At 53.7% G+C, this 26,719-nt stretch overlaps 3 protein-coding genes across 4 annotated transcripts; 1 reads left to right on the forward strand and 2 right to left on the reverse strand.

Annotated features, from left to right (window-relative positions):
* Positions 1–2,417: 2,417 nt before the first annotated feature.
* NRGN (neurogranin) lies at positions 2,418–8,671 on the forward strand. The gene is made up of 4 exons (XM_082682638.1): positions 2,418–2,589; positions 7,363–7,589; positions 7,846–7,863; positions 8,266–8,671. The coding sequence occupies exons 1-2, from the start codon at positions 2,575–2,577 to the stop codon at positions 7,582–7,584; spliced, it is 237 nt and encodes a 78-aa protein (XP_082538764.1). The 5' UTR covers positions 2,418–2,574; the 3' UTR covers positions 7,585–7,589; positions 7,846–7,863; positions 8,266–8,671.
* Positions 8,672–9,344: 673 nt separating this feature from the next.
* VSIG2 (V-set and immunoglobulin domain containing 2) lies at positions 9,345–14,236 on the reverse strand. Its single transcript, XM_082682637.1, has 7 exons — positions 14,027–14,236; positions 13,299–13,462; positions 12,480–12,687; positions 11,521–11,679; positions 10,478–10,597; positions 10,218–10,362; positions 9,345–9,530 (listed from the first exon to the last, which is right to left on the reverse strand). The coding sequence occupies exons 1-7, from the start codon at positions 14,085–14,087 to the stop codon at positions 9,398–9,400; spliced, it is 990 nt and encodes a 329-aa protein (XP_082538763.1). The 5' UTR covers positions 14,088–14,236; the 3' UTR covers positions 9,345–9,397.
* Positions 14,237–15,239: 1,003 nt separating this feature from the next.
* Positions 15,240–23,645, reverse strand: ESAM (endothelial cell adhesion molecule). Of its 2 annotated transcripts, none has more exons than XM_082682725.1 (7): positions 23,418–23,645; positions 19,774–19,961; positions 18,550–18,751; positions 18,192–18,347; positions 16,693–16,815; positions 16,293–16,419; positions 15,240–16,054 (listed from the first exon to the last, which is right to left on the reverse strand). In XM_082682725.1, the coding sequence occupies exons 1-7, from the start codon at positions 23,485–23,487 to the stop codon at positions 15,739–15,741; spliced, it is 1,182 nt and encodes a 393-aa protein (XP_082538851.1). In that variant the 5' UTR covers positions 23,488–23,645; the 3' UTR covers positions 15,240–15,738. The 2 variants fall into 2 exon arrangements, with proteins under 2 accessions (XP_082538851.1, XP_082538852.1); XM_082682726.1 differs by lacking the exon at positions 23,418–23,645 and adding an exon at positions 22,513–22,703.
* Between the last annotated feature and the right edge of the window lie 3,074 nt (positions 23,646–26,719).

The raw sequence follows: 26,719 nt of genomic DNA on the forward strand, positions 1-26,719 counted from the left end.
AATGAGGCTGTACATGTAGCTGCTTCTTCCTCTGGATTATTTGAGTTGTGTCTGTCTTCTGATTCCCGTCTCTGCCTTCCTCTCTGTCTACCTTTTCCTTACCTTGGAGACTGCCCATCCCCCACGGCAAGCTCAGTGGCCAGTTCTGCGTGGGCGCCTCAAGTGGGCTGTTGCTGAAATGCTTGTTTTGAGGATAGAACTGACAGTTGCCATTCTGCTCTCCCATGGGCCCGCCAGTGTTCAGGGACGCCCTCACCCCACACAAGGGCGGCTTTTAGGAAGAGGGAAGGGCTGTGCTGCCTGTGTGGGAGTTTAGGGGTGCATGTTGTAAAGAGAACCCCCCCCTTCAGCTCTGACCAGCAGGAAGAAGGGCCCAGAGGCAGCGCAGCCTGCAGAGGGATGTTGCCTAGCAACTTGGGAGACTTTACTGCAAACTCGCTAAATCCCGAATTCCTCAGCTCTAATTTGGGAAGAGAAAAGCAGAGTCCAGGCCTGATATCCATTCTGTCCCCAATTTCCTCCTTCTTTTTCGCCTCTGGATTCTAGATTTGAAGTCCAACAGGAACTGGCATAAGCTAAGGCCCCAGATGTGCCCCTCATTTAGGCAAGGGGCTGAGTTCCCAGGACATCCTGCCATTTGGTGGAGGTGGGGGGGATAGAACGTGTGCCAGAGACAGATTGGGGAACAGATTTTCAGTTACAAGGGTGGGTGGGTCCCAAACATGCTGGGAGAGACACCCCGATACCCCAAGCCCTGGAATCCCAGCCAGCATCCAGCCCAATTTGGGGGACCAAGCTGACTAACCCTGTTCCCACCATGAGTGGCCACCAGAATTTCCCTCCCACTCATTTTCCCTTTGCCAAGCAAAGCCTGTAGCCCAGTCAGGTAGGAAGGAAGCATGCAACAGCCATGCTGTGACTGGCCAGGGGCTGTGGCTTCACTGCAGTGCTCTTTCAGGATCCCCTGTCCCAAGCAGAGCCACAGGACCCCTCCTTGCTCTGTTTCTGCTCTGCTCCTCCTTGCTCAGCCTGCCGGAGTAGCCTTCCCTCTTCTGGGACCTTAGCTGACAGAGACTCTGTTTTCCTCAGATGTGGCCTACCCTATCCACTTAACACAGCATGCAGCCAGCTCTTACACCCTGACAGGCTGGGGGGCCCTGGTCACCACAGATGCTGCTGCTCCACCATGCCTGTCCCATATCTCCCTTTTCCAGCCTCTCACAAAGCCCACATCCTTCCTCCACCATGGACCCCAAAAGACAACGATTTTTTCGTATTTCCCAATACTTAGGGTTTCAGGTATTTTTCTTCTTCCCAGGGACAAGGTGAGAGTGGCCAGTTTTATGTTTTATTTTGAAGCAATGGATCAAGGTTAGGGAGGGTTGCCTGCGTGGCTCAGCAGGTTGAGCAAGGGACTCTTAGTTTTGGCTCAGGTCATGAACTCGGGGTGATGGGATCAGCCCCACATCGGGTCCCCCCCCCCTTAGCTTGTCCCTCTCCTTCTGCTCCTCCCCACCCTTGCTCTCTCTCTCTCTCTCTTTGCCTCTCTCTATTTCTAAAATAAATTAATTTTTAAAAAGACATTAGGGAGATTCTGGTCTGCGGAGTGGGAAGGAAGGGTATCTCTCCCAAGTTAGTATCTATGCATAAATACATACATTAGATAGATGGTAGATAGATAGTTAGATAATAGGTAATGGGGACATAGCAGGTAGGGTGATTACCCACCTGTGTAGGCGGCGCACCGTCTGCATTTATCTGCACAGCGTGTGTACAAGATCTATACAGTTATTTTTTTTAGGTCGTATCTGTAGAGTCTGGATGTAGCAGTGCGCGGTTTAGCCAGCCGGGCAGGGCCACCTATGCATATGTGGGGCTTGTGAGCTTTTGTGTTTAATGTGTACTCACCCTCAGGTTCTGTACTGACAGCTTTCTTGATTCCCTAGCAGAGCGAGGATGGGACTTCTTAAACGCACCTCTTAGGGGGCTTTTCTTTGAGGACTGGCGGGGGTGAGGGGGGGAAGGAGTTAGAGGGAGCCATATTTGGGACTCTAAGTTGTGGAAATGTGGGGAGATGGGTGAGGGGTGCGTGGTTTTCCACATATGGGTGGGAGGCGTGTTGTGCCCAGATGTGAGTGTGTTTGTGCCCGGGATGTCGGGGCCTCCTTCTGCCTGCGGCGGCGTACATCTGCCTGGCAGTCTGCCGCCTCAGCAAACAAGGGGGTTGAATTTGGGAGGCTGGGGTGTGTAGGAGGAATGGATGGAAGTGTGTAGGCGGAGGGGTTGGGGCAGGAGCGGGAGCGAGGCGGAGGGAGCAGGGAGGGGGCGTGGTCCTCCCTGCAGAATCCCCGCCCGCCCTGCCCGAGGCTTCTCCTGATTGGCTTCTCCACCGAAGGGCTCAGGTTACATTCGCGAGCCGAGCGGAGCGCGGGAGAGAGGACCCGAGAGCAGAGCTGCTGCTTCGGCGCTGGTCAGCGGGCACCCCAAGGCCCCAGAGTCCCCACCCAGCACCACACAGACCCCACCCCCGCCCTGCGCCAGCCTGTACCCCAGCCAAGGACCCCCAACACCAGCATGGACTGCTGCACCGTAAGTTAGAGGGCCGGGGGGACCGGCACTCAGCTTGATCTGGGGCAAGGGGCTCCCAAGAACCCCCTGGAGGGAGAGTAAGGGATGGAAGTGCATTTGAGGGTGCTGAAGACCGAGGAGCAATAAGGGGTGCCTGCTGAGACGTGGGTGGTGGGTGGTGGAAGGTACCAGCCTGACTTGGAAGCCCTAGGAAAAATGCTCCCTAACTCGCGGGGGCGTCTGGACGCCCATCCGCTAGGCAGTCCAGGTTGGACCGGGGACTGCAGGGCTCCGCAGCTGCGAAGCTTCAGGTTAGACGAGGAGAGGAACTTCCCCCAGAGAGACGCTGTAAACTGTAGCGAAGCTGCGGCGACTCCTTTCGGTCTCCTTTCCTCTAGCTTTCGCCTTCATCCATTCCCCATCCCACTGCCGCCACCGTGGGTGGGCAGACAGGATGATCTCCGTGACCCTCGTGCACGGTACAGCGCAAGGCCGGAGGTTGGGGGGACAGTCAGTTCATATTGGTTAGCTTAGGACTGATGATGGGCAGCAGAGAGCCTAGTCAGTGTGGTTCTGGGGAGGGCTTGGCCCGTCCCCCAACGCCTTCTAGCCCCGGAGGGGGCTGGGTGAAGTGACCGCGAGAGAGCCCTGCTGGCGAGGCAAGGAAGTGTCTGCAATTTGTCAGCGCCCACACGGAGACCTGGATGCTGCGAGTGCCTGATGCCAAAGTAGGTTGCTGTTAAGGTGACTTGGGTATGAGAGCGCCTGGCCCAGGACCTGGCTCCTTGCACACTAGAGGAGTACAGTGATCATACATATATCAAATGTGTTTATTTTTAATTTTAATTACTATTTATTTTTAGACCCTACATATGGAGAAAGGCTACTCCAAAGTCCTTGCATTCTTTGTCATTCAGTCAACCCAGCTAAAGATACCAGAGGTTATGACTTTACCTGCTCCCCACCCTCCACTTTATGGCTTACAAAAGAAAAAAAAAAAGTGAGGGGGCGCCTGGGTGGCTCAGTGGGTTAAGCCTCTGCCTTTGGCTTAGTTCATGATCTCAGGATCCTGGGATCTTTGCTCAGCAGGGAGCCTGCTTCCCCCTCCCTCTCTGTCTGCCTCTCTGCCTACTTGTGATCTCTCTCTGTCAAATAAATAAATAAAATCTTAAAAAAAAAAAGTGGGGTTTGGAAGGAAAGAATAACCCAGTTTATAAGAGGTGAAACTTCCCTATGTCTGGGTACCAAGAGGCAGAAAGAACTTAGAGGTGAATCATTGTGGTTGTTATTATGATTTTGATTCATTAACATCAATAATATTGGTCAATTTGTGATTGTTTACCATGTGTCTGACTTTATATTTAATCATCAAAACAACCCTGTGAGACCCTGTCCCAGATCTGCAGGGCTAAAAGACTAAGCAAGAGATAGCACCATGGTCAGATTGTGTGGGGTGGGGGAGATAAGAAAAAAGAGAAGAGGTGCAGGGGCAGATGGCCGGGGCAGAGAGCTGGTACAAGGCTGGGACTGAGCCTCTTCCTACCCCATCCCCATTCTGTGGAGGTGGACTGAGAGCTGGAAGGGACCTGGGACACGCAGAGAACAGAGTGCATCTGGGGTCTAGAGGCAAGACTGTCTTTTTTTTTTTTTTTTTTTTTAAAGTAAGCTCTATGCCCAACCCCCTCAATGTCAACCCCCTCTTGCATGAGCCAGCCAGTTATCCCAAAGCAGAGCCCTCTTTATCTTTCATTCTGAGGCTCTCCTTGCTGACCATCTCACCTGGTGTATGGTAAACACTTAATCCTGCCTTATTTCCTTCTTGTCCCTTGGTAAGGAGGCTCAAACAGAAATGAGAAGAAAACAGTTTTTTGTTTTTTGTTGTTTTTTTTTAAGACGCAGAGCTGCTGATTCAAATGTACCAGTTGCTGATTTACACAGTCACATATATATGACTTCCCTCCACTCACCTAATATGAAAAGCAAAGAGACATTTTTTTGGATCCCACTCCTTTCTTTTACTGAGTCTGGTTGACTTGGTCTAGCTGAACTCCTAGAAATAATTACTTGCCCTGAGGCTTCAGAATCCCATCCCAATTAGTTAGCTCTGTGGCCTTGGTTAAGTTACAAAATGTCTCTGAGGCTGTTTTTGATCTCTGAAGTGGGGATTAAGTGAGGTAATGTATGCAAAGCATAGGGCCTAGCTTATAGTAAGCAATAGGCAGGGATAATTTTCTTAAAAGATTTTCTTTATTTATTTATTTATTTGAGAGAGAGAGATAATGCAAGAATGAAATGAGGAGCAGAGGGAGAAGCAGACTCCCCACTGAGCAATGAGCCCTATGCAGGTCTCAGTCCTGGGACTCCAGGATCATGACCTAAGCCAAAGGCAGATGCTTAACTGACCGAGCCATGAGCCATGCAGGCACCCAGGCAGGGATAATTCTTAAGGCCTTTAGGATTGGGGACCTAAAGGATTTATCCCTCTAGGCCAAGTTCCAGTTGCAGCTGAAGAAGCTGAGACCCCCCCTCCCCCGGAGGTGAAGTGGTATGCCCACTTGGGACCAGAAGTCATGGTTCCTGTTTGACCCTCTAGAGCACATTCTCACCTCTGGTTCATACGGAGCTCTCAGGCTTTGGAAGGCCCTTCCTGGATTCCATTTATTCTCTCTCTGGCTCTGCCTGTGGACAGGCCACTTAGCAGCTCTGCCCTGAGAATTAAGCTGGAGGGAGAAGGAGCGGCTCTGGGGGAGGAGCTGTGTGTTGGGTAGCTCTGCCTGTTGTTCCAGGTTTCCATTCTGGATCTGGCTGAGGTGGGTAGAGACAGCAGGTTGGCCACAGCATGGTTGGGGAAGAGACCCCTTCCTCCCTAGCTGCTGGCCAAGGATAAGTGGGTCAGGGATGGGTTGATTGGTTGGTTTTAAATCACTGTTCCCTAAGGATATTCCAAGAGAGACGTGAGCTCTGAGAATCAGGGAACTCAAAAGAGTTGTTTCTGATTACAGATGGAGAATAAGAGGTCAGAGAGAGAGAGAGAAAGAGAGAGAGCTAGACCTGCAGAAGACAAAAAGAATGCTAATCCTGTCTACAACCATATTGGCTCTTAATAACTCTGCTTAACTGCATTTAAATCAGTTGTGGGATCTTGAGCACAAATGGCAGAACTGTGAAGTTCAGCATTGTGAAGTATGATTTTTAAAGCAGTAGAAGTCCTTGGGTGGGGGTGGGGGGGGGTGCTAAAGACAATGCCCAGAAACCAGAGGGTCAGATCAAAAGAGAAATGCCTTTTTAACTCCATAGTAACCATCTACATCCCAACCCACATTAGTGCTTTGCATAATATTAAGCAAGAAAGGGGCTCAGAGACTGAGGCCCTCTCCATTCCAGAGCCTTACCTCTAAAATCAATACCATCAAGTCCCTAACCTTTGCTTGTCTCAGCTAGGGTAGGCTGTGGGAGACAGAAACCTGAAGACTGGGGGTGGATATGATTATTATAGGCTGATCCATATGAAATTGAATTTTGGGGTTTTTTTTGGCCAACAGAAACAACTATTTCATATCAACTTATTGATTAAAAGAATCATCATAATCGCTACCATTTATTGAGCAACTAGATTGTGCCAGACAGTGGATGTATATCATGCTGTTTATTCGATGATTTTGATTGCAAGTGAAGGAGCTAAGACAAGAAAGCATTAGGTAACACGAGGAAGAGTTTGGCTCATTTTCTTGACTGCCTTTGCTTATCCTACCGAATAGGGGTTGAAGATATACTCTGGACTCTGACATGCAAGGGTCAGAATCTTAGGTCCATTAGTAACTATCTGTACGACTTCATGCAAGGTTTATGAACACTTGAATCATCAGTTTTATTAGCTAGGATGACAATAAAAGGTGCGTCATAGCTTTGCCGGGACTAAATAAAATAATGTCTGTAAAACATTGTGTTACTGTGCCTGGAACAAGAGAAGTACTTAATGGATAGCTATTGTCATAACGCCTTTCTTCTGGAGCACACAACACCAAGGGCTTCTTGCTCCTCCTTATCTTTCCTTTGTCCTTTTTTGGAGTGAAGCCTTTTCTCTGTAGCTTCTTCCAGACCACCTCCTCTCTGCTGTTTGAGTACCTCCAGGGGAGCACTGGAAAAGGAAGAATCACTGGCAAAGCAGTCTCCGGGCCTCTAGCCCTAGGTGGAGGGAGGCTGACTTACCAGGGGTTAGCCCCACCTTCACCCTAATTCCAGCTTTGAGCCCTGATGTGATCTTAGCTAGGGAAGGGACTGGCCTGATCCTTCTACACCCTGTCCCAGGGAATCCTGGACTCAGAAGGGGCCCTTCTGAGCTGGAGGCACCCTCTAAGGACGTGGGAGGAGCAGCCACGTCCAGGAGTCCCTGCCGCTGTTTACTTTGCTCCTCCCAGCCCATCCTCCATCAGCTCTGCTGCTCTCCAGCTCAGCGGATGGTGATGGACCCTTCCCTCACTTAGGGCTATTTGGCTGTCTTGTACCCCATTCCACCGTGCACGACTCTTTCCCGAGTTGGAAACCCAGCTGTTCACCTGACCCTGACCCTAACTTTTTGCTTGCCTCTCTCCAGAAGGGACACACACACACACAGAGCAGCGTGCACGGCCCTTGCTCAGCTATTTCTCCACACCCGCAGCTCCCCTCTCTGCGCTTCCCACTCGCGCGAGGGGGCTCCCCCTCATCCCGGGCCCGTCACGGCTCTACTCCTATCTCACCCTCGCGGGGTCTCAGCCCAGTCACCCCACGAGTACCTCCCTGCCCCGCCCCCAGGAGAGCGCGTGCTCCAAGCCGGACGACGACATCCTAGACATCCCGCTGGACGATCCTGGCGCCAACGCAGCCGCTGCCAAAATCCAGGCGAGTTTCCGGGGCCACATGGCGCGGAAGAAGATAAAGAGTGGAGAGCGCGGCCGGAAGGGCTCGGGCCACGGGGGAACGGGCGGAGCTGGGGGCGCCCGGGGAGGCGCGGGCGGCGGCCCCAGCGGAGACTAGACCAGGTGAGGCGGGCAGGGAGCGGCGGGCGGCAGGTTCCCCCCTTCCCAAGCCTGGGGCCTGCTGAGAGCGGCCCCGGTTCCCCCACGAAGGAACCCGAAGACTCCGGGCGGGCTGCGGGGTGGAGAGAAAGCTAAGGGTGGGGGACTCACATCCGAGACCTGGGGTGGGTGGCCGGGAGGAGGCTGAGGGCGCTGCGGGTCCCGAGAGCTCACCTGTTCCTCTCTCTCCTTCCTCCCTTCTGCCCCGCCCTGGACGAAGAACTGAGCATTTTCAAAGGTAATGAATACGACTCGGAAGCGGGTGGGAGGCCTGAGGTTGGCGGGGAGAGGAAAGGACCAAATCCCTCACCCTTCCCTCTGTCCGCCCTCACCCCCTCCCAGCCTGCGGGTTTTCTGATACATCAGGACGCCTGAGGCTGCGACAGGGACACACCTGGACCAACACAGAAACGCAGCCACCCGCGTTTGGCTGCACAAACTCGGCCTGAGGCTATAAACACAGTGCGGCGCACACACGCACTGGCCGCGGGCTTGTTTTGGCTCAGTGGCTCGCGTGGGGGTTCTGGGTGACCAGGGCCCCCTGGCGCTCGCCGCCCCGGTGTCCTGGTTCAGGAAGGGAGAAGGAAGGGGGAGAGGAAGTCGTGGGGAGGGCAGGTGCTCAGACCTTCTCTGTCCTCAGTTGCCGAGGAGAGATGGATGCCGCGTCCCCTTCGCAGTGACGAGACTTCCCTGCAGTGTTTGTGATCCTCTCCTTCCCACCAGCCTGCCAGCTTCAGGAGCCCTCCCTGCGTCCCCAGAGACCCCCTCTCCCAGGCAGGCTCCGTCGAGGAGTCGCTAAGTCCGTGCCCTTTTAGTTAGCCCTCCAGTCTAATATGGTCCCTATTCGCCCTTCCTTCCCACCCTAGCCCCAAACGCCGCGCTCTCATATCTTCCTTCTTTTGCTTCTCGCCCACCTCTGACCGCACCCCGCATGCAGCTCTGCCTCCGCAGCCTCCGTGCACTTCCCTGCGCGCACTGCGGAGGGCGCCCTAAGCGTCGCCCAAGTACACTTAAAAAAAAAAAAAAAAAGAAAGAAAGAAAGAAAAGTCCTTTCGTTCTGTACTCAGATAAAGGGGGCGCTCTGCGTGTCCGTGCTGTTCGCGCCCCAGCCTAGCCCCAGAACTTTGGCTCTGGGGTGAGGAGAGAGGGAAAGAGGGTTTTTATGGTGTTAAATACCTCCTGTTCCGATCGTGAGGGAAAGTACCAAGTACCTATTTCGCACCCGAGCCCACGCCTGCCTGTAATCTGCTTCCCCTCTCCAGCTCTCCTGTTGTTTATGCAAACGCCAATCGCCTGGGAGGCTCGGTAGGAGGAGTCTGCCGCGGCCCCGCCCCCGCCCCTCTAGCCCCGCCCCCGCCGGGCTCCTGGGGCTGTGGCCCGAAGGATTTTTATCTCCGTGTGTGCATGTGACCGTGCTGGGTTGGAATGTGAACAATAAAGAGGAATGTCCAAGTATTCAGAGGGTGCCGGAGGGAAGGGAGTTTGGGTGCACAAGGCCATCACCTGAAGCTTGAGCAAATTTCACTTGAAATTTGAGGCGAGGAGGGGGAGAATAGGGGAAGAGGACCTTGTTAAAAACCTGCTTTCTTGGAGCCAACCAGACTTCCCACCTACAGCACCTCCTCTAGGACTCCAAGCCCATTCCTTCTTCTACTGGTGATATTCTTTGTGCCGCCTAGAGGAATTTGCTATGCCGGCAGAAAGAAGAGCGAGACAATATGGTGCCCAAAGGCTTTAATTCTTGATACTCCTCCGCAAGGATGAGGGGGTGATCAGACAACCATAGGGAGCTTGGACTTGGTGGTCGTCACACTGTTGGCAGAGGGGGGCCTCTCCAGGAGCCCTTTGCTAGAATCAGCTCTCACGGATGTTTGCTCAGAAATCCCAGGCGCAGTGGCATCCTCCCTGATAGAAGAAAATTTTTTAGTGAAGGCTGGGGGTATCCCTCAAGGGACCCCCACCAATTCTCTATCCTAAAGACTTGAGATTTTTACTGTGCATGACAATCATCTGTGGAATTTGGGTTGAAATGAAGACTCCATGCCCCATCACGTGTGCGCGGGAACACACACACACACACACACACACACTGCTTCAGGAGGGATATAGGAAGTAGCCAGAATCTGAATGTTTAAGAAGCCCCTGGTGTTTTTTGTCCAGATAATCTGAATACCACACATGGTGAAATATTGCTCTGAGCCCTCTTCTGGACCCCACGACTGACCGCTCACGTGGGTGACCAAGGCAGCTTTTCCGACACAGAACTAAACTCAGTTGAAAGTCTCAGGACAAACGCAACTCTTGTATATGTATACGAAAAGGTCTTAAAAACTGAAAATTCTTTTAAGTATAAGGAGGGTGAGGGAAGCCATGAACCAAGTCCTCCACCCTGTGCCTTGCTCACACGCAAGTGCACTTGCTGTACCTGCCACCCCCACCACCAAATCCCAGAGCTGAGCAGCACTCCTTACCCCCAAACAACCTGAAAGATGTCAGAGTTTGAGGGCTGAAGTCACCTACTCATAACCCAAGCCCTTTTCTCCTTTTCCCCTTTTCTGTGACACCCCTCCCCCGCCCAACCCTCCTGCTCACCGAATGTCACTACCCCCATATGTCTCCTTGGGTTTCTTCCTCCTCTCTTTCTGGAACTTTATCAGGCAGAACACAGCGACTGACAGGAACAGCACACCCAGGAGCACCCCAATCACAGCCCCAGCCATTCGGCCTTTGGATGGGTCTAAAGGGGACACAAGGAACTCAGAGGAGCAGACCTTCCTTGCCCCTGCTCAGATGTCTCATGCAGCCTTCCCAGCCTGGGCCTGCCAGCCAGACCTCTGCCCAGCATCCCCTACCAGTCACAGAGAGGGTCAGCTCACAGGACGCACTGCCCATCTGGTTGGTGGCCACACAGCGGTAGGTTCCAGAATTGGTCAGGGAGAGATTGGTGAGAATGAGCTGGCCAGACACCTCATCTGGAGGGTAAAGAGGAAGGGTTCCATCATTCATTCAACTCACAGGGAGCGCCTACTATGATGAAAGTATATTTCATTTCATCCTTACCACAATCCTGTCAGGAAGGGACTAATCTCCTTTATTAGGGGGGACGGTGGCTCTGAGAAGGAAAGTAATCATTTGAGGTGACCCAGAAAGGAAGTGCCAAAGCCACTGCCACTTCTGTGTTCTTTCCACCCTGCAAAGCTGCCTTTTCAGGGGAGAGGGAGAAGGCACATTCCCGGAATCGGAGTGAGATGCTTACTGGCTGATGGCAGGTTCCTGACTGGGATGGAGGGAAGGCTTGATTGCTAGAAACAGTATCTTCTGGGGTGGCCCAAAGCTCCCCCAAATGTTTCACTAAGCTGCTTACCCTCCCTTTAGAAGGCAGAACACACACCAGATGATGGGGGGGGGGGCTCTCTGTATTGATAAAGGAGTGCGCTAGGGCTGGGGTAAGGGACAGGGCACTGGAACAAGCATGAGAAGGCTGAGAAGCCAAGGCTCTTACTCTTTCTCTGGTTCCTCCCAAGACACTGACTAAATGATTCAAGCCAGTCCTCACTACTCTGCCTCAGCTTCCTCTCTGGGAAGCTTGGAAGTGATCCATGACCCTTAAGAAATCCTCAAAAGTGGGAATCATAAAAGACCCCCCTCACCTTCCACTGTCTTCCAACATCCCAGGAGTGCATGTAACGAGAAATGCTTCCAGGAGCACAGAGCTACAGATGGCAGGAAGACAGATAGGAGGGAACAATACAGACACCAGAAAAGAAGAGGGAAAGGTACAGCCCTCTGTCTCGGACCCACAGGCACAGAACTGAGAAATGAGGGGACATGGAGTTTAGAGATCAGATTTGCCCAGGACCTCAGTCCCCTCTTGCCCGGTGCCCCAGGCCCTTACCTTGCACCATGCTGCCAGGAGAAGGTGTAGGGGAAGATCCAAGGTGTACCCAGTTGTACACTGGCCGGGGGGCTCCCTGGGAAGAGCTGCATTTCAGTGCAGCAGAGCCCCCCACAGAGGTCTGACCACTCTTACTGCACAACGGACTACTAGGGGGCACTGCAAAAATCAAAGAAAGTACCTTAGCCATCTTTTAGCTCTGCCCTGCCTCCCCATTAAGTGCTAGATTTCCTGCTCTGGCACTCCCACCAAATAGTAGTCCACTTCTGTCCACATTCCACATTTCCCCAGGAAATGATTGCCACTACTGGAAATTCTGATTGTTAGAAAATTCTTCCTCATGTTGAGCAAGAATCTGTGTTAATGTAATATCTACCCATTTGGTCCCAATTTCTGCTCACAAAGAGAAATGAAAAATCTCTCCTCCATAGGACAAGCCTTCAGATACTTGAAAGCAGTTGTAACACACCTCCTAAGTTCTCACTTTTCCATCTAGATATCCCCAGACTCTTTAATAGTTCCTGTCTGCTCATCTCTGAGCAGGTTCTGGGTTGGAGTGAGCTGGAAACTCTGCACAGAAGGTTGGTGCCTAGTAACAGGGGCCCTTTTTCCTTTCATGGTCACTCCCTTTCTCTGCCACTGACCTAAGGAGAGACAGAATCTGAGCTACAAAAGGGATGTCCCCCCAAAGATAGGGTTATTGGGGGGCATAACTCAGATCTATATATGAGAAAGACTTTCTCTTGAATCTTTTGTGACTAAGAACTGAGGGAGGAGTCTTCTTCCTCCATCTTTGTGGAGGATGGAGGACTTTGGGAAGGAGGTATTTCCCCTTGGGGTCCCCAGTGCAGTGTGTGCTTGGGGTAGAATCGGGGGCTTGGGGGGCAGGGAGGACTTAGCCGGACCAGTGCAATCTTTCAGGGTACACGGGTGGCTGCTGGGTCCCCAGCCTGCCTTACCAAGCACAGTAAGGTTGATTAGCCCCAACCCATTGGTGTAGAAATCTGGAGGGTTGTTAACTTGGCAGAGGTAGGTTCCGGTGTCTGAGGGGTCGACATCAGTCAGTTTCAGGGTGGCTACCCCTCCTGTGGGGGGGTTCTGAAGTAGGCTGGCCCTCTTTGCCTTAGAACCAGTTGGATACAGATGGCCATTGGTGAAGTACAGAATCTGGGGAGAAGCAGAAGACACACAAACGTGGTTTTTTTCTGCCTGGTGTCAACTCTACAGTCCTTTTTCGAAAGCAGGTATAAGAAGGTATTAGGGGCCCCTCTTTTTATACCAGACAGGGAAGCTAATGCTCTGAAGCCAGAACAAGCAAGATCTATCTGTTCCCAAATACCATCCCTCCCCAAGTGCTAAATGAACTAGTTTTACTGCTTTCAGCTAAGCATGGGTCTCAATTTGCAGGGATTCGGGGGCCGGGGGAGTGGATTAATGCAAACATTCCTGGAAGGGACATCATTTGATCTTACTAACAATCACCAAAGCTGAGTGTCAGTGGGCTTATTAACCGAAACAGGGATAGGAGAGTTGCTTGTAGGAGTTAGGGGAGAGAGTGAGAGAGGTTGGATATACAGAGTCATATATGGGATTTGGAGTCATGCAGACTGTGGTCCTAAGAACATCTAGAAAGAGACCACTCATTTTTTTCATCCAAGCATCCTGGGTTTGCTGATCCCCAAACCCAACCTCTCTGACCAGCACCCTCATCCTGGGTGGGCCCTCTGTTCCAGCCTCTCCCAGCCACCCCCACTCCAGCGCCACCACTCTCAGCTCACGGGATGGGACTCAGAGATAGGCTTCCCAGCTTGCACAAAGCTCCACTCCAGGGCGAAGTTGTCTCCCACCGACGTGCTGTAGCTGCAGATCAGCTCTGCGGTCTTGCCCGCGGGGGTGCTCAGGGGTTCGGCGGGGACCTTCACCTCCACGGCTAGCCCGGGGCCTGCGGGACGAAGAGGGACAGGAGGCCGGCGGGAGAAGCGCTAGAGCGGAGCCAGGCCCGGGGCTGGGGTGGAGTGGAGGCCCGGCCCCAAATCCCGGGGGGGTGTGGGGGTCCGGCCCAACATGCGGCTTCCAAGGCCCAGGGTTGGGTAGGGGGGCCTCCCTCCCTCCTCCCGAGCTCAGCTCCCGGCCCTCAATCACTCCCTTCTCGAAACTGGAGGTTTCCGGAGGGAGGAGCACCCATCTAGGCAGGGTTTTTGTGGGTAAAAGGACCGAGACTGGGCCAGGTATGAGGGTGTGTTTGTCAGGGAAAAGAAAACAATAGTCCGGTGGTGGTTAACCCTGCCGGGGAGGCCGGACTTGCCTGCAGGTTTTCGTGACTGTGTCTTTCACCCGCCCGCCCGGCCTTCGACGCCCTCTCCCCATCCCGACGACAGCACCCCTGGCCCGCCCCGCGGGACTGAGCCGGCTCGCCACCCGCAGCCGGGAGGCCAGGCCTCTGCCCCCAGCTCAGCACCCCCCAACCTCCCACCCCCAGCCCCACCCCCGCCCCCTGCCTCCTCACCGCCCAGGCAGACGAAGCCCAGCAGGGCCCCGCAGAGGATGGGCCCCGGAAGCCAGGCCATGACCGAGTCCAGCTGTCTGGGGGTCGGTCTGGGCGTCTGGGTCTGGGTGAGGGAAGGCAGCACCCAAAGGGCAGCCTCCTCGTGCAGGGCAGCCGCGAGACTGGCTATCTCAGAGCAAACAAGGGGAGAGGCCGCTGCCCTCAGGTAAGGAAATGCTCCTCCCTCCTCCAGCCCCAATACTGGAATCATCCTAGCCTCACTCCCTTCTTCCTTCCTTTTCCCCGCTGTTTCTGAAACTGTCAGGTCCCGGGGAAAAGAGCAGGGCTTGGGTGGGCACCTCATGGGAAAGGATCAGATCTGGAGTGATCTGTAAACAGAGAGTGGCCCCGGAAGAAGAGGGAGGCATTTTAATAACCTGAGTTGGCAAATGGACATCACTACTTTGGTGTTCCAGAGCATGAGCCCAGGCAGAAGACCCTTTCTGACCCCTTCAGAGATTCTTACCCTTCCTAGCCCTTCTTTTGTCTGAGATCCTTCTTTGGCACCTTGATCAGGCTTGCTGAGGTAGGAGTCTCCATGGAAACCACAGCCACCTCCCCACTCCCTGTCTCGGCACTCCTTGTCTGGGCAGAGAAACTGAGTCTTGGAGGAGACCCCAGAATTGGAGCAGAATTGGCAGAATTGGAGCACAGGCCTACATCCTGTCCTATGTCCAGCTTTCCCTCACTGCACTGGAGGGCAAGATGTGTATGTTAAGGACTCAGTGGTCTGGGAGAGGGAGGAACAAGTCAGGTTTCTCCCTCCTACCCTTAAGAGGAAGCTGGAGATTAAGAGCACCGACACCCCAAGTCTGTGAGCACCCTTAGCAGGAAGGGCACCAGGTTTCAACCCTTTCCTGCTCGGAGTGGGTTAGGGTCTTCCTGGCCTCAGACTTTTTGAGCCCTCCCCATGATACCTGAGAGCTAATGACCCTTTTATTTATTTTTAAGATTTATTTGTTTTAGATAGAGAACTGAGCAGGAGGGGCAGAGGGAGAGGATCTCGATCTCAGGATCCTGAGATCACAACCCTGAGATCAGGATCTGAGCCTCAACCGGTGGCACCACCCAGGCGCCCCCACAAATGACCCTTTTAATGACTCTACAAGAGCTGTTCCAGGAAGTTGTGTGGAAAAGCCCTCCAGGGTTTGAAAAGGCCATATGACTCGACTGGTACTTTTCATACAAACACAATGCATCTTTATTGAAATTTGCAAAATAAAAACAAAAACACACATTTCAAGTTAGTTTAAAAAAATACCTTCCCTATCCCCTGTCCCAACAAAACCCAACCAAGACAGCAGGACAGCTTATATGAATGCAGGGAGCTGAAGTGGGAGTGACGGTGCTGTTAGATATGGAGGAGTACAGATGGAGGGGGCCTGGAGGACTCACTGGCCAGCAGTCCTCACCCAGACCAGCATTCCCTGCAGTCATAGGGAGGACTGGGGAAAGGGGTGGGCACTCTTCCTAATCTGAGGTCCACTTCCTCTTCTTCTACCTCCTGATGTTTGGATCTTAACTGAGACTCAGTTTTCCCATAGTAGAGAAAGATGTGGGTGGAGGACTGGGGGTCTGGAAGGTGGTCCCCCAAGACTCAAGCCTCTGAGCTAGGGCTGACCCTTACAGGAAGGAGAGAAACCAGATGGCTTGGGTAATAAGTGGCTGGACCATCACACCAGAGACCCAGCCTGACTCTGGGCGGGCACCATTACAGGGACAGCACCCATGCGGCTCAGAGCGGAGGAAGAGACTCCACCGGGGCTGGGGGATATTGGCTGAGGTTGGGCCCCATCTGTCCTGGGCAACCTGGGTGAGGGCAGGACCTGACTGGAGAGGCTGAGCGTGGGGGTCAGTGCACCAGGCCTGGGAGGACCTTGGGGGTGCCGGAGGGCTCGTGCTGAGGTGACAGAAGAAAGGGTCCCGTTCTTGGAGATTGTGTCTGAGCCCTTGGGCCAAGGCAGGGTCCGGGGAGCAGTGGCGTCCTCCCTAGTGATCAAAGAAGTGATTAAGAGGTCAGAAGCTGGAGGGGGCAAGAAGGGAGGATTTCTACCTGCTTTGTCTTATTCCCTGCTCAGACACCTTTTCACTCTCCCCTCCCTTAAAATTCCCCCAATGGAATGAAGTTTCAGTTACTGCCCACCTTTCCCTTAGATGACAGCGGCCTGAACTCCCAGCCAAGGGAAGCTAGGAGAACTCCACTGGGGAAGAGACCAGACACACTTACTTGATATCATTGGCCGGCTCCTCTAGGGCCTTGCTTCGGCGTTGGTACAAGAGGACCAGCCCAGCCAGCAGCCCCAGTCCAACCAGAGTGCCCACAACAGCTCCAGCAACAACCGTAGGCCCTGGCCCTGGAAAAGCCTTGGTGTCAGGGGCAGACATCCAGGGTAGACACTGGTCCCCACCCCCTCCAATCCCTCTACCCCACTGCGGCCATAAACATTTTTTTCTTCTTCCTGTCAAGCAGAAAATGCAGCAACCAGACATTTGTAGAAACATTGACCTGGACAAGCTCTTTGTCCTGTTAACAGTGAGAGGCCTCAGCAGGAGGCCTCCTCTCCTCTTGCAACCCCACCCCCACCAGTGTCCAATCTTCTCCTTAACCACACTTACCCCTCACTGACCTGTGCTCACTTCCAAGGTCACATTGCACTGGGCACTGCCCACTTCATTGTGGGCCCTGCAGATATAGACTCCAGACATGGGACTGGAAAGGTTTGTGAGGCTTAAGGATCCACGGATGGCATCTGCGGACACAATTGGGCCATCAGTCCAGGGACCCTTTTTCCCAATGGAAAAAATTCTGTCCCTTCTGGAATGTCCTCTCTGACTCTCTGGGAGACTCATCTGTCTGTTCCCTCACAGTGGTAAAAGTGGTGACAACCATCATGCTGCTAACTCGATGACCCTCCCCATTTCCACAGGTCAGTGTCCTGATTGATATCTAAAAAGCATCCAAGAGGAACTGGTGCCCAGAAAAACCCAAGCACCATGTTTGCTTTTATTTCCGATTGGCGGTGTAGGAGAAAGAACACAGTAGGCTAGGAATCAGAAAACCTGCCGTCCAGAATAGGACATGTGACTTTAAACAGGTTACTTGCTATCCCTGGGTCCCAACTTTTTGATCTGTAAAAGGGGTAATATGACCTCCTTGATGGTGTTGAAAGGATTATATGAAATAATCATTATTACAGTTAAAGTTTATTGGCCACTTACTCTATGTCAGAGACTAAGTTTCTTACCTGAACTAACTTGCGAAAATTTCACAACAAACCTATGAGCTTGAGCACTATTTAAAAAATACAAATGATTTTTTGGCACCTGGGTGGCTCAGTCAGTCAAGCAGCTGCCTTCGGCTCAGACCATGATCCCAAGGGTCTGGGATCTAGTCCCTCATGGGGCTCCCTGCTTAGCAGAGAGTCTGCTTCTCCCTCTCCCTGCTCCTCTGCCTACTTGTGCTCTCTATCTCTCTGTCAAATAAATAAATTAAATCTTTTAAAAATACAAATAATTTTTATTATAGAAATGATCAAATGAAAAGTAGAAAGAGGGACAAAATGAAATTCCACATACCAATGTAGTTTGCTAACATTTTGCTATACTTACTTCATTTCCCTCTTTTTGTGAGACACTTAAAAATAAATGCTCACCATGAGTCCCCCCAAAATAAGGGCATCGACTACATAACTATAATACCACGGCCACATCTGCTAAGTTAATAATCCTTTAACGGAATTATCTAATACCTAATAATAATTATCTAATTATCCATATTGAAAATGTCCCAGTTGTCCCAAAACATTTTTTATAATTAGTGGGTTCAAATCAGGGCTATGACATCCCGTTTTACAAATGGAAGCACAGAGCCAAGTACAGCTAGTACACAACAGAGCTGGAATTTTAATGCAGATTATCTAGCTCAAGAGCCTCTTCAGTGACACAAGTATACAGCCTGTGAAAGCCCCCAACACAGAGCCTGCACTTGCTGGGCCCTCTTTTTCCATCCCTTCTCCCCACTCCCTCCTTCAGCCCAGAATTTTGCAGCACGAACTCCCCTTTCACCCCAGTCCCTCTGGTGCCTCTCATCTTTCCCTCCCCCAGCCACAGTCTCAAGTTCCCTCACCTAAAGCTGGTGCAAAGAAAACCTGGGCGGATGGGGGTGCCCTCTCCCACTGGTACTGGGCAGCTGGCTTACTCCTCGGGGACTGGCAGCTCAGGGTCACATTGGTCCCCACACGGGGCACACCCAGGAGACCACAGGATGGAGGAGCTGGAGGAACTGAAGCAGGGAGACAGATTAAAAGCTCAACCCCAGGGGACAAACAGATCCCTCCCACCCACCCACAAACACCGCCCCCGCCCCCCCCCTTCTGTCACTCTGTCTGCCTCCTCTAACTTTACACTCAGCCTTTGGGAGACAGACCTGCCTGGGCTCCCGTGGGGCTGGGGAAGGTGTTGCCAAGTGTGTGCTTCTCACTCACCCAGCACACTGAGTTCTAAAGTTTTGCTGCTGTGGCTCCTTTTGATGCCTTGGTGGTCTTGCACATTCACAGAGCAGCGGTAGGATCCAGAGTCTTTCTCCTGGAGGTCCTGCAGCCGCAGTGACACGTTCTGGGAAGGCATGGAGTAGACCAGGGATACCCCATTTTTGCTTGACGTGGTCCCACTGATGTATGCCAGCACCTGGTGTGGGACACAATGCCTCCCCGTTATTCCGTGTGAGCCCTGTGCCCACAGGTTCAGCTAATCCCCCCTCCCCCAAACTGGCAGTCTTCAAGTGCTTCTCCCCTGCACTCACCTCCTCTGACCTGCCCCAGCTCCCCATTCCCCCACTGTCTCTCTCCCCTCTCTCTCCCTGCCCCTGGGTCCTCTTCCCCAGTGCTTTGTCTCTTCATTTCCCTCTTGGGGTGTTTAGAAAGGTGGTATGATGGGTGAGGGATAATGTAAACAGAAGGTATTTATGAAAGAAACTTAGATTACAGGGGGTAGGTCAAAGATTTTTTTTTAATCTTTTTATCATCTTCTTCTTGAAGATGTCCCCCCTTCCCCATGTATAAATTCAGGCTCTGTGAAACCCTGGATGTACCCCTGCAATCTAGATTTCTCTCATATGTACTCCTATTTATCAAAGGACCTCTAGAAAATACTTTCCAGAGCCTTGGGAGATCCCAAGCAAATAAGGGGCTCTGAAAATGAAGTTTCATTGGCTTCCGGGTAAATAACCTCTGAGAAGAAGTCTGATATCAGGAAAGAGGATAGATGTGAGGTTGGGAAAGGAGACTGCCCCTGTGTAAAGGGGCAGGGGGACGGATTCGGGAAGAGAAGTGGCCTGTAACAGCACCCAGAAGCACAAAGAAGGTGAAAATAGGAAGATGCTCAGCTTTTTCAAGTTGTGAGAAACTTTCCTTAACCCTTCCCTGGTCCTCAAACCCCAATCCTCGCTGCCCCTCCCCAGAAGCAAAGCAAAATGCCTTTCCACTTTCCTGTGTTTTGTGTCCTGGATTTCTAGGGTAAGTTGGGGAAAAGGAAATTCTTTGGGGGCCTCCAAGGTCAGAGCAAAAATTGAGCTGGTGAGGAGGACCTTACTTTTTCCTGACTATTCCTTCCCCATCCCCCACCCCTGGCGAACCCTCCCGCTCTGGCCACTTCTTCCCCACGCTCAGCCACAGCGTGTAGCCTCCAGTTGAGATGCAGCCCTCCCTCACCTGGTTCAGATCCTTCCCTTCTTGCTCCAAGAACCACATCACCGTGAGCAACTCCCACCGCTGGGAGGAAGATACCTGTCCTTGCACGGTGTACCACGCTGGGAGCACCACTTCTGATCCTTCCACTGCCTTCAACCTGGTGAGGCCAGAGGGCACGTGGAGCTCCAGCTGGGCCTGTGAGGGAGAGGCTGGGGACAAGAGCACAGAGGCATGAGCTCGGAGGACGGGCTCCTGGCTCCTCCACCTGCGGATCTTGCCCAGCGCAGCGGTTGGGGGGGGGTGTAGAGGAAGACTCCGGCAGAGTCCCACCTCTGTAGGCCTCGAGCCTCGAGGCCCAGGGACTGCTGACCTAGTGTCCTGCTTTCATCAGAACGTATTCTCCGTAATCTCGGCCTGCCTGTGGGTTCCTAACAGGGGTAGGGACCCATTTCTGTGCATTTATTTGTATCCAGAGGAGCAGATTTCAGAGCACCAAGAAGAGGGGGCTGATTTCCACCGCGAGGGGAGAGGAAGATCTCTAAGAGGAAGGACGTGTTGAATACTTTTAATCTTCACTCTACGTAGCCCACTTGCTCCCTCAATTTCCCCAGGGAGGGAGCCAAGAGGGCGTAGCGACGCTGGTTAGGATCGCAAGCGTTCCCCGCTCCTGCTTCTCAACCCGACGGGTGGAGGGGGTTGGGAGGCCGCCGGATTAGCGATTAACCCGCGGCTCCTTCTGAACTAACAGCTCCGAGAGAGAGACTGGAGCCGCCCAGCGCTCCAGCTGACCGACTGACCGCCGCGCTCCCCCGCCTCCTGCTCCGTCCAGACCCAGGGCCTGCCCTGGGAAAGCAGGCCCAGAAAGGGGCCCTTTGGGGGTCCAGGCGATCTGGGAGGGTCCTATGATGTCGTAGGAAATCCAGGGCAGAACTGGAACACGAACGAAGGCCCCCTGGCAGTCAAGTACAAATCTGCGTGTGTTTGGCGTTCAGGAGGTGGACCGGGGTGTCGGTTTCGAGAAGAGGACAGTGGAACCAGTGCTTGCTGATGAGGTCCAGAAACATTCACTTTTTGCCCTTCAGAGAGGCAATGGAGCAGCGGAATCCTAAGCCCTTGGGAGGAATAACCTTGGGCTTGTACCGGCCAGGCCCCAGGAGGCTAGCCACCGTAGCCCCTGGCCTCCGCACTCTGAGTCTGAGACGCCATCAGGCGGCCAAGGCGCGGACAGAGGCCGCACGCAGGCTGGGCTTTCCGCCCTCCTGGAGCCGGGCTGCAGGCCCCTAAGGGCCCCGGCGCGGATCCGGCCAGGATGCGAGCCACCCCCACCGCTTTCCGCCTCGCGTCTTTCCAGAACCCCCACCCCTATTCCTTGGCTTTCGCGGCACCCCCCTATCCATTTCCTGGCGGGTCCCTGCGGGCTGGGCAGGAAACTTGTGCCCGGTGATAAGCCAGAAGACAATGACCGGGGCGCCGCTGGACCGGAGGCTCTACAGGAGAAAACAAACTCTGCCTCAAGGAGTCCGACTCCCCCCTGGGGACCCAAGCGGACCTGGCCCGCACGCGGGTCTCGGGAGGCCAGGACTACAGGAGGCCTTCGGGCGGTGCCGAATCTCCCCCGGCCTTTCTGCAGCGCACTCCCGAGAGGCCGCAAACAGTTCCCGTCGGGAAACCTGCCTGCGGCCCGGGAGACGCTTGAGCTTCCTTCGCCGCAGGTGCCCCCAGCGACCTCCCCCAGGTCCTGCATTGACCTTTTTTCACTGGGAAAGGTGGCGGCGGTAAAAGAGCTAGTGATGGACACACTGGGGTCTGGGCAAATGCTCCCTGTCCTACGCCCCAGTGGGAAACTAAGAGCTGAAACTAGGGCACCCTCAGGCCTGGGTGTCAACAGGACAACCGAGTGTTTGGGTCCAAGTGAAGGACACAGGAACAGGCCAAGAAAGGGACCCTTCTGTCCCACTCCGAGACCGGAGTGATGGAGCCGGCAAAGCCCAAAGAAGCACAAAAAATGGGCCTGCTCCCCGAGGCTACTATTTTTAGTCTCCTTTTCTCTGAGAAACTCCCCGCTTGGGCTTCTCACGCCCCAGGGGCAGCAGCCAGCGCAGAGCCACCAAGGAGAGGAGCGTGGAGCTGCCGGGCCTCCCTGACAGCCGAGTGCCTCGGAGTCCAGCAGAGCTGGTGCCTGCCCCCAGGGCCCTGGGCCCTAGTGCCAGTTAACTCTTGAGTGGTTGGTGGAGGTCAGCAACCCCCTGGGCCGCCTGGTAGGGAGGTTGGGCCTGGGCTGTCCTTGTGAAAACTGAGGGCCAGAGTTAGGATAGGAAAAGGAGAAGTTGCAGGAGAGGTGCAGACACTGTCCAAGCAAGGAACTGGGACTTTTCTCCCTTGCTTGGCAAAAGCCCCAGCAGAGAGATGGGGGAGTTGGGGATAGAATGCAGAAGGGAAAGGGGTGCTGAGGTTGCCTTTGGGAGAAGGCAGCCAAGAAGTGAAGGGATCCGGAGCAAGCCCACCGAGCCTACAGGGACAGAAATCTGTCCAGGCTTTGGTGTGGCGGGTGCGCTGCTAGGAGTCCTCTTTGTCTAGGGACCCTAATCACTTCATGCCCCAACACTCTTGCAGCACAAATCAGGCTAAAGGGGGCATGGATGAGAGTTAGCTGGTCCCTGTCTCTGTCCCCATCACTGTGGATGAATTTCACTCTGTCTCTCTGTATCTGTGACTTCCAACCTGAGTGAAATGAGTTAAACTTGACCTTGACAAACTCACCCTTCACCCTTCAGGAGATCCTTGAAAAGAGATGGCAAGACAGCCCCAGAGGAAGACGCTTACAATGGGTTTAGTTCTTGCTGGGCCCTTACTCTTCAGATGTCACAATGGACCATCCCCAGCTCCTGAGAGCTCCTGGAAGCCTTCAGCAATCCTTGAGCACTTGCTCCAAGGAAGCGCCCTTCTTCTCTGACTCTTTGAGGAAACTTCTCTCTATTTCCTTTGTCCGTTTAGCTCTGGGAACCAATGGGGGTGGTGGACCTCATGGGGGGGGTCACAATTCTGCTCCTTTAGGCATTCAAACCCCTCCCCCGTTTCCTGTGTCCCAAGTGACCTCACGGTCAAACTTTTGGGGCACCTCCCTTTATTCCCAGGGCAGGAAGCTGGAGGGGGGAGAGGGAGGATCTGGACTGGGGAATTGATGTGAAGTGCGTTTGCCAAGCCTGGGATCCAGGGGATTCCTGGGGTTCTTACATATCAGCTCCTGTGTGGGGTGGGGGACATAAGGGGGCTGGAGTTAAGTCCTTAAGCTCTTTAGCCTGTGTCTCATCTAGCCGCTCAGCTCATCTGGCCCTGCTGGGTGGAGGTGGGGAGTGCTGGTGAGGAATGGTTCGCACAACTCCCAGAGAGGTCTACCCACACAGATGCCCTGACCCTCTCTCCAACCGGGCAGAGTCCACACCCAAAGTGGTAGTTGTCGGGACACAGTGGAGATAGAAGTCAACCCCAGCCAGTGATGCCCTGGGTGGGTAGAGGGGGGAGGGAGTGTGGGGGAGGAGGGCAAGAGTCAGAGGGGGGTGGCCCCATCCATCCAGTTCCTTCATCGTGCCCAAGACCACCTTCCTCAGGGTCGGATTCATCCCATTACCCGGCTCAAGTTCCCTCCCGGAGCACGTTTCACTCACCGAGGGTACTCAGCCCCAGGAACAAAAACCGCAGCAAGCTGGTCGCAGGGGGCCTGGACAGGGAAACCATGGCACTCCCTGGCCCCGACGGAGTAAGGGGGCTCCGGGACACACCGAGCGACAGGTGCTGAGGCGGGTAGGCAGCTGGGGCGGGCGCAGGAGTCTGGCCACTGACACCGAGGGCGGCTCTAGCCAGAATCTGTGCGCGTGTGTCCCGGCGGCGGGGTGGGGACCGACGGGGACGGGGGGGGGGCGGGGCGTTCGAGGGGGCGGAGAGGTCGCGGTCTTCCCGGGCGGGGCGTGCGGGTGACCCGTCACGGGGGGCGGGGGGGCGGCTCCCGCGCTCCGACGGCCGGATCTCGCGGCCTCCACCCTGGTAGGACGCAGGGTGGGGTCCGGTAAGTCTCGGTGCCCCCACAGCCGGCCGGGGGGCCAGGGGAAAAGGGAAGGGGCCTGAACTCCCACACTGGGGCCATACCCTTCCCCCTCCGCCGCGGGGGTGGGGGAAAGACGGGGAACCGAGGGATGTTTGGGGGACTCTCCGACGTCCAGGAGCCGCCCGCACCTCTGACACCTGAGCCGGCAGAGACTCTGGCCACTGCTCCGAGCTTGGGGGTACCGCGTCCTCCGCCTAAGCGGGGCGGCCTCCCTGATGGAGGAAGAAGGGGGCTGCGTTGTCCCGGAGCCACTGGGCTTCTGCAGGCTGTGGGGCGGAGCGGCGGGAGGGGGCCCGGTTCTCCGGAACCGGACGGGGAAGAGATGCGGCCCAGCCCGCCTCCGCCCAGCCCCGCAGGGGCCCCCACTGTCTGCTCCCGGTAAGGCCGAGAGCCGCGCCCGCCGGGTCGTGCGGGGACCGTCTGCACCTGCGGGCGGCGGAGAGGGGCTCTCAGCACGTCCTCGGAAACTCCCTAAAACCCAGGCCCCAGGTCACTGGGTCTTGTGTCTCAGCTCCCCAGCAGGGAAAGGACCGGCTTAAGAAAGCCCCAGGAGCTAAGCAGGAAACTGAGGCAACAGGAGCCCGGCTCCCAGCGAAAAGAATGGCTTATGGGCCTTATGCTAATTGGGGAGGTGGGGGCGGCTGTGGGAAGAAAGACCCCACAAAGCCCCCCGTTTCTTTATCCCCGTATCTTCGCTGCCCCCCATCCGTCGTCAGGCCGGCTCTGATCCTTTAATTCCCGGGACCAGCTCTCGTTCGCTGTGAATTTAATTTAACCGTCTCCCCCGCACCCCCCCCTCCACCTCCAGTTGGTCCAAAGGCACCTCTGCGCCCTCTGGCGGCCGCAGCTCCGCCACAGCCGGGCTCGCACCTGTTCTTGCTTCTCAGTCCAACAGCGCAAATACAGATGCTTCAAACATTTGGGGCACAGCTTAACCACGGAGCAAAGGTCACCGGCGGCAGAAAGCATAACAACCAATTCTTGGCGCTGCCTGCTCTGGGTGGCAGTTGACAGGGAAGAAAAGCAGCCAGGACTCCGATTCCATTTATTCCACACAGTCCCGCTCTGTTTTAACACCGGGTGTGGTCCGGGCGCCTGCGTGGAACGTCTTTTTCTACAGAGTTGCCCCACACACCCTGTCGGATGCCTCTGCCTCGTGTGACTTGCCTGACTGCTCTTCAAATACCTGCCATGCAGTGGCTTCGAGAAATACCTATGCAAACACTAGACTGCTCATGCAACCCTGGAATCCAATACTTGGCAGCTGAGAGGCAGCAAAGGCAACAGATAACTGCTAATCTCATACCCTTATGCAAGGGCCTGCAAACTTGGATTGTCAAGGAGAGAGAGAGAGGGTGTGTGTGTCTGTGTACTTGGGGGCTGTTGGTTTAGTTTTTCTATTCTGTCACACTCAAATTTTCCTTTAGTTTATGCTTCAAACCACCTCCTGTAAACATTCCTCCTTCATTTCCAGACTAGGGTTAAGTTACACCAAATCGGTAACTCCTTCCAAGAAAGGTAGTACCAAGTCTCTTGGTTGTATCCCAAGAACGCCGAAGCATCTAATTACATGGGCTGTGCTCACTCCTACCAAGTGCTATATATTCACTCTCTGCACACACACACACACACACACACACATACACACACTTTCTCACTCTCTGTAGCTAACTTCTTTGGAAAGTAGATCCCAAATAATATCTTTTCCATGTAACACAGGGGCCATCCCATTAGGACTCTTTCAATGCCCTCACCCCAACCAAAAGATCTTCCATTCTAACTCCTATTCCAATCACTTCTTTCCACTGACCCCGGCTCAGTTGGAGTGACAGAAATTAGCAGAGCAGCTCCGTTCCTTTCTGGAAGTTTTTGCCAAAATGCCTTTTAGGATGAACACAGCTGTCTACCCTTGTGTAAAATGAGAATGTTAGCAGATAACCCGTGAGTGGCCTGGGGACTGCTTCCATAAATGGATTGAATGAGAGAGCTAAGTTCATGGTTTCCTATGTTCAGAGACATGCAGGTCACTAGTGTTTCTTCCGATCGTACTTCATCTCATTTCTCAAAGCATGAACATAGTGTCTCCATCCCCCTTGACTCAGTTCTAAGGCTTCATTAAGGTCCATTTTTTTTGTTATCTTTAATAATGCTCAAATTAGTTACATGATACCCTGCTACCCTCTCCTCAAGATTGTTCTGGCCAGAGAAACTGGATATTCAGTTATCAGCAAGCTTTCCATTTCCAAGCTTTCCTTTCCTTTCCAAGCTCCCATTTCCCAGTCTGTTTTGTCCTCTTGCCCCTACTCTCACTCATCCCATGCTGAGTGGTAAAAACACACTGATTCTTGGATCCAGCCAGCCTTGGTCCTCTTCTCCATGCTGCCCATGGTGCTCTAGTAATGCCCCCTTCTCAATAATGTTGGGTAGATCTGAAATACCCTCACAAAATGATACCCCAGCTTAAGTAACTCAACAGCAACAGAAAGCGGGATAGAAAAAAATGCACGAAGCATGTTGGTTTTGGGTTTGGTTGGCGGCAAAGTTTGGGGGGATGCTGTATGCTACTCCTGGTAATGCTTTTTCCTGCAGCATTTAGCACTGAATGTTAAGAAATTACTGCTAAAAGATGGTCTGTAATTCCAAGTTCCAAAGAAGAGCAAAGTCAGGAGAATTTCCTAAGGCCCATACCCGTCTACTGTGCCCAGAGAGAAGAGGTGCTACACTTAAATTCCAAGAATATTTATATTCTCCCTGAACTAGCATCCACTTATATTTCTGTTTGTTTGTTTTATTAAGTAAGCTCTACACCCAATGTGGAACGTGAACTCACAACCCTGAGATCAAGAGTCACATGCTCTACCAAGT

This window comes from Mustela nivalis (assembly GCF_964662115.1).
Source record: "Mustela nivalis genome assembly, chromosome: 9".
In the NCBI taxonomy this organism is placed as follows: domain Eukaryota; kingdom Metazoa; phylum Chordata; class Mammalia; order Carnivora; family Mustelidae; genus Mustela; species Mustela nivalis.

Excerpts from the sequence above, each read along its gene's own strand:
- VSIG2 (XM_082682637.1), bottom strand. The coding sequence starts at position 14,087 with ATGGCCTGGCTTCCGGGGCCCATCCTCTGCGGGGCCCTGCTGGGCTTC. Across the intron at positions 10,598-11,520 it reads TCCTGGCAGCATGGTGCAAG|ATGAGGTGTCTGGCCAGCTC; the intron begins GTAAGGGCCTGG and ends TTTACCCTCCAG. Across the intron at positions 9,531-10,217 it reads TATGGGGGTAGTGACATTCG|GGAGGATGCCACTGCGCCTG; the intron begins GTGAGCAGGAGG and ends TTCTTCTATCAG.
- ESAM (XM_082682725.1), bottom strand. The coding sequence starts at position 23,487 with ATGGTTTCCCTGTCCAGGCCCCCTGCGACCAGCTTGCTGCGGTTTTTG. Across the intron at positions 19,962-23,417 it reads CCTGGGGCTGAGTACCCTCG|CCTCTCCCTCACAGGCCCAG; the intron begins GTGAGTGAAACG and ends TCTTGTCCCCAG. Across the intron at positions 18,348-18,549 it reads TTTAGAACTCAGTGTGCTGG|TTCCTCCAGCTCCTCCATCC; the intron begins GTGAGTGAGAAG and ends TCCCTGCTTCAG.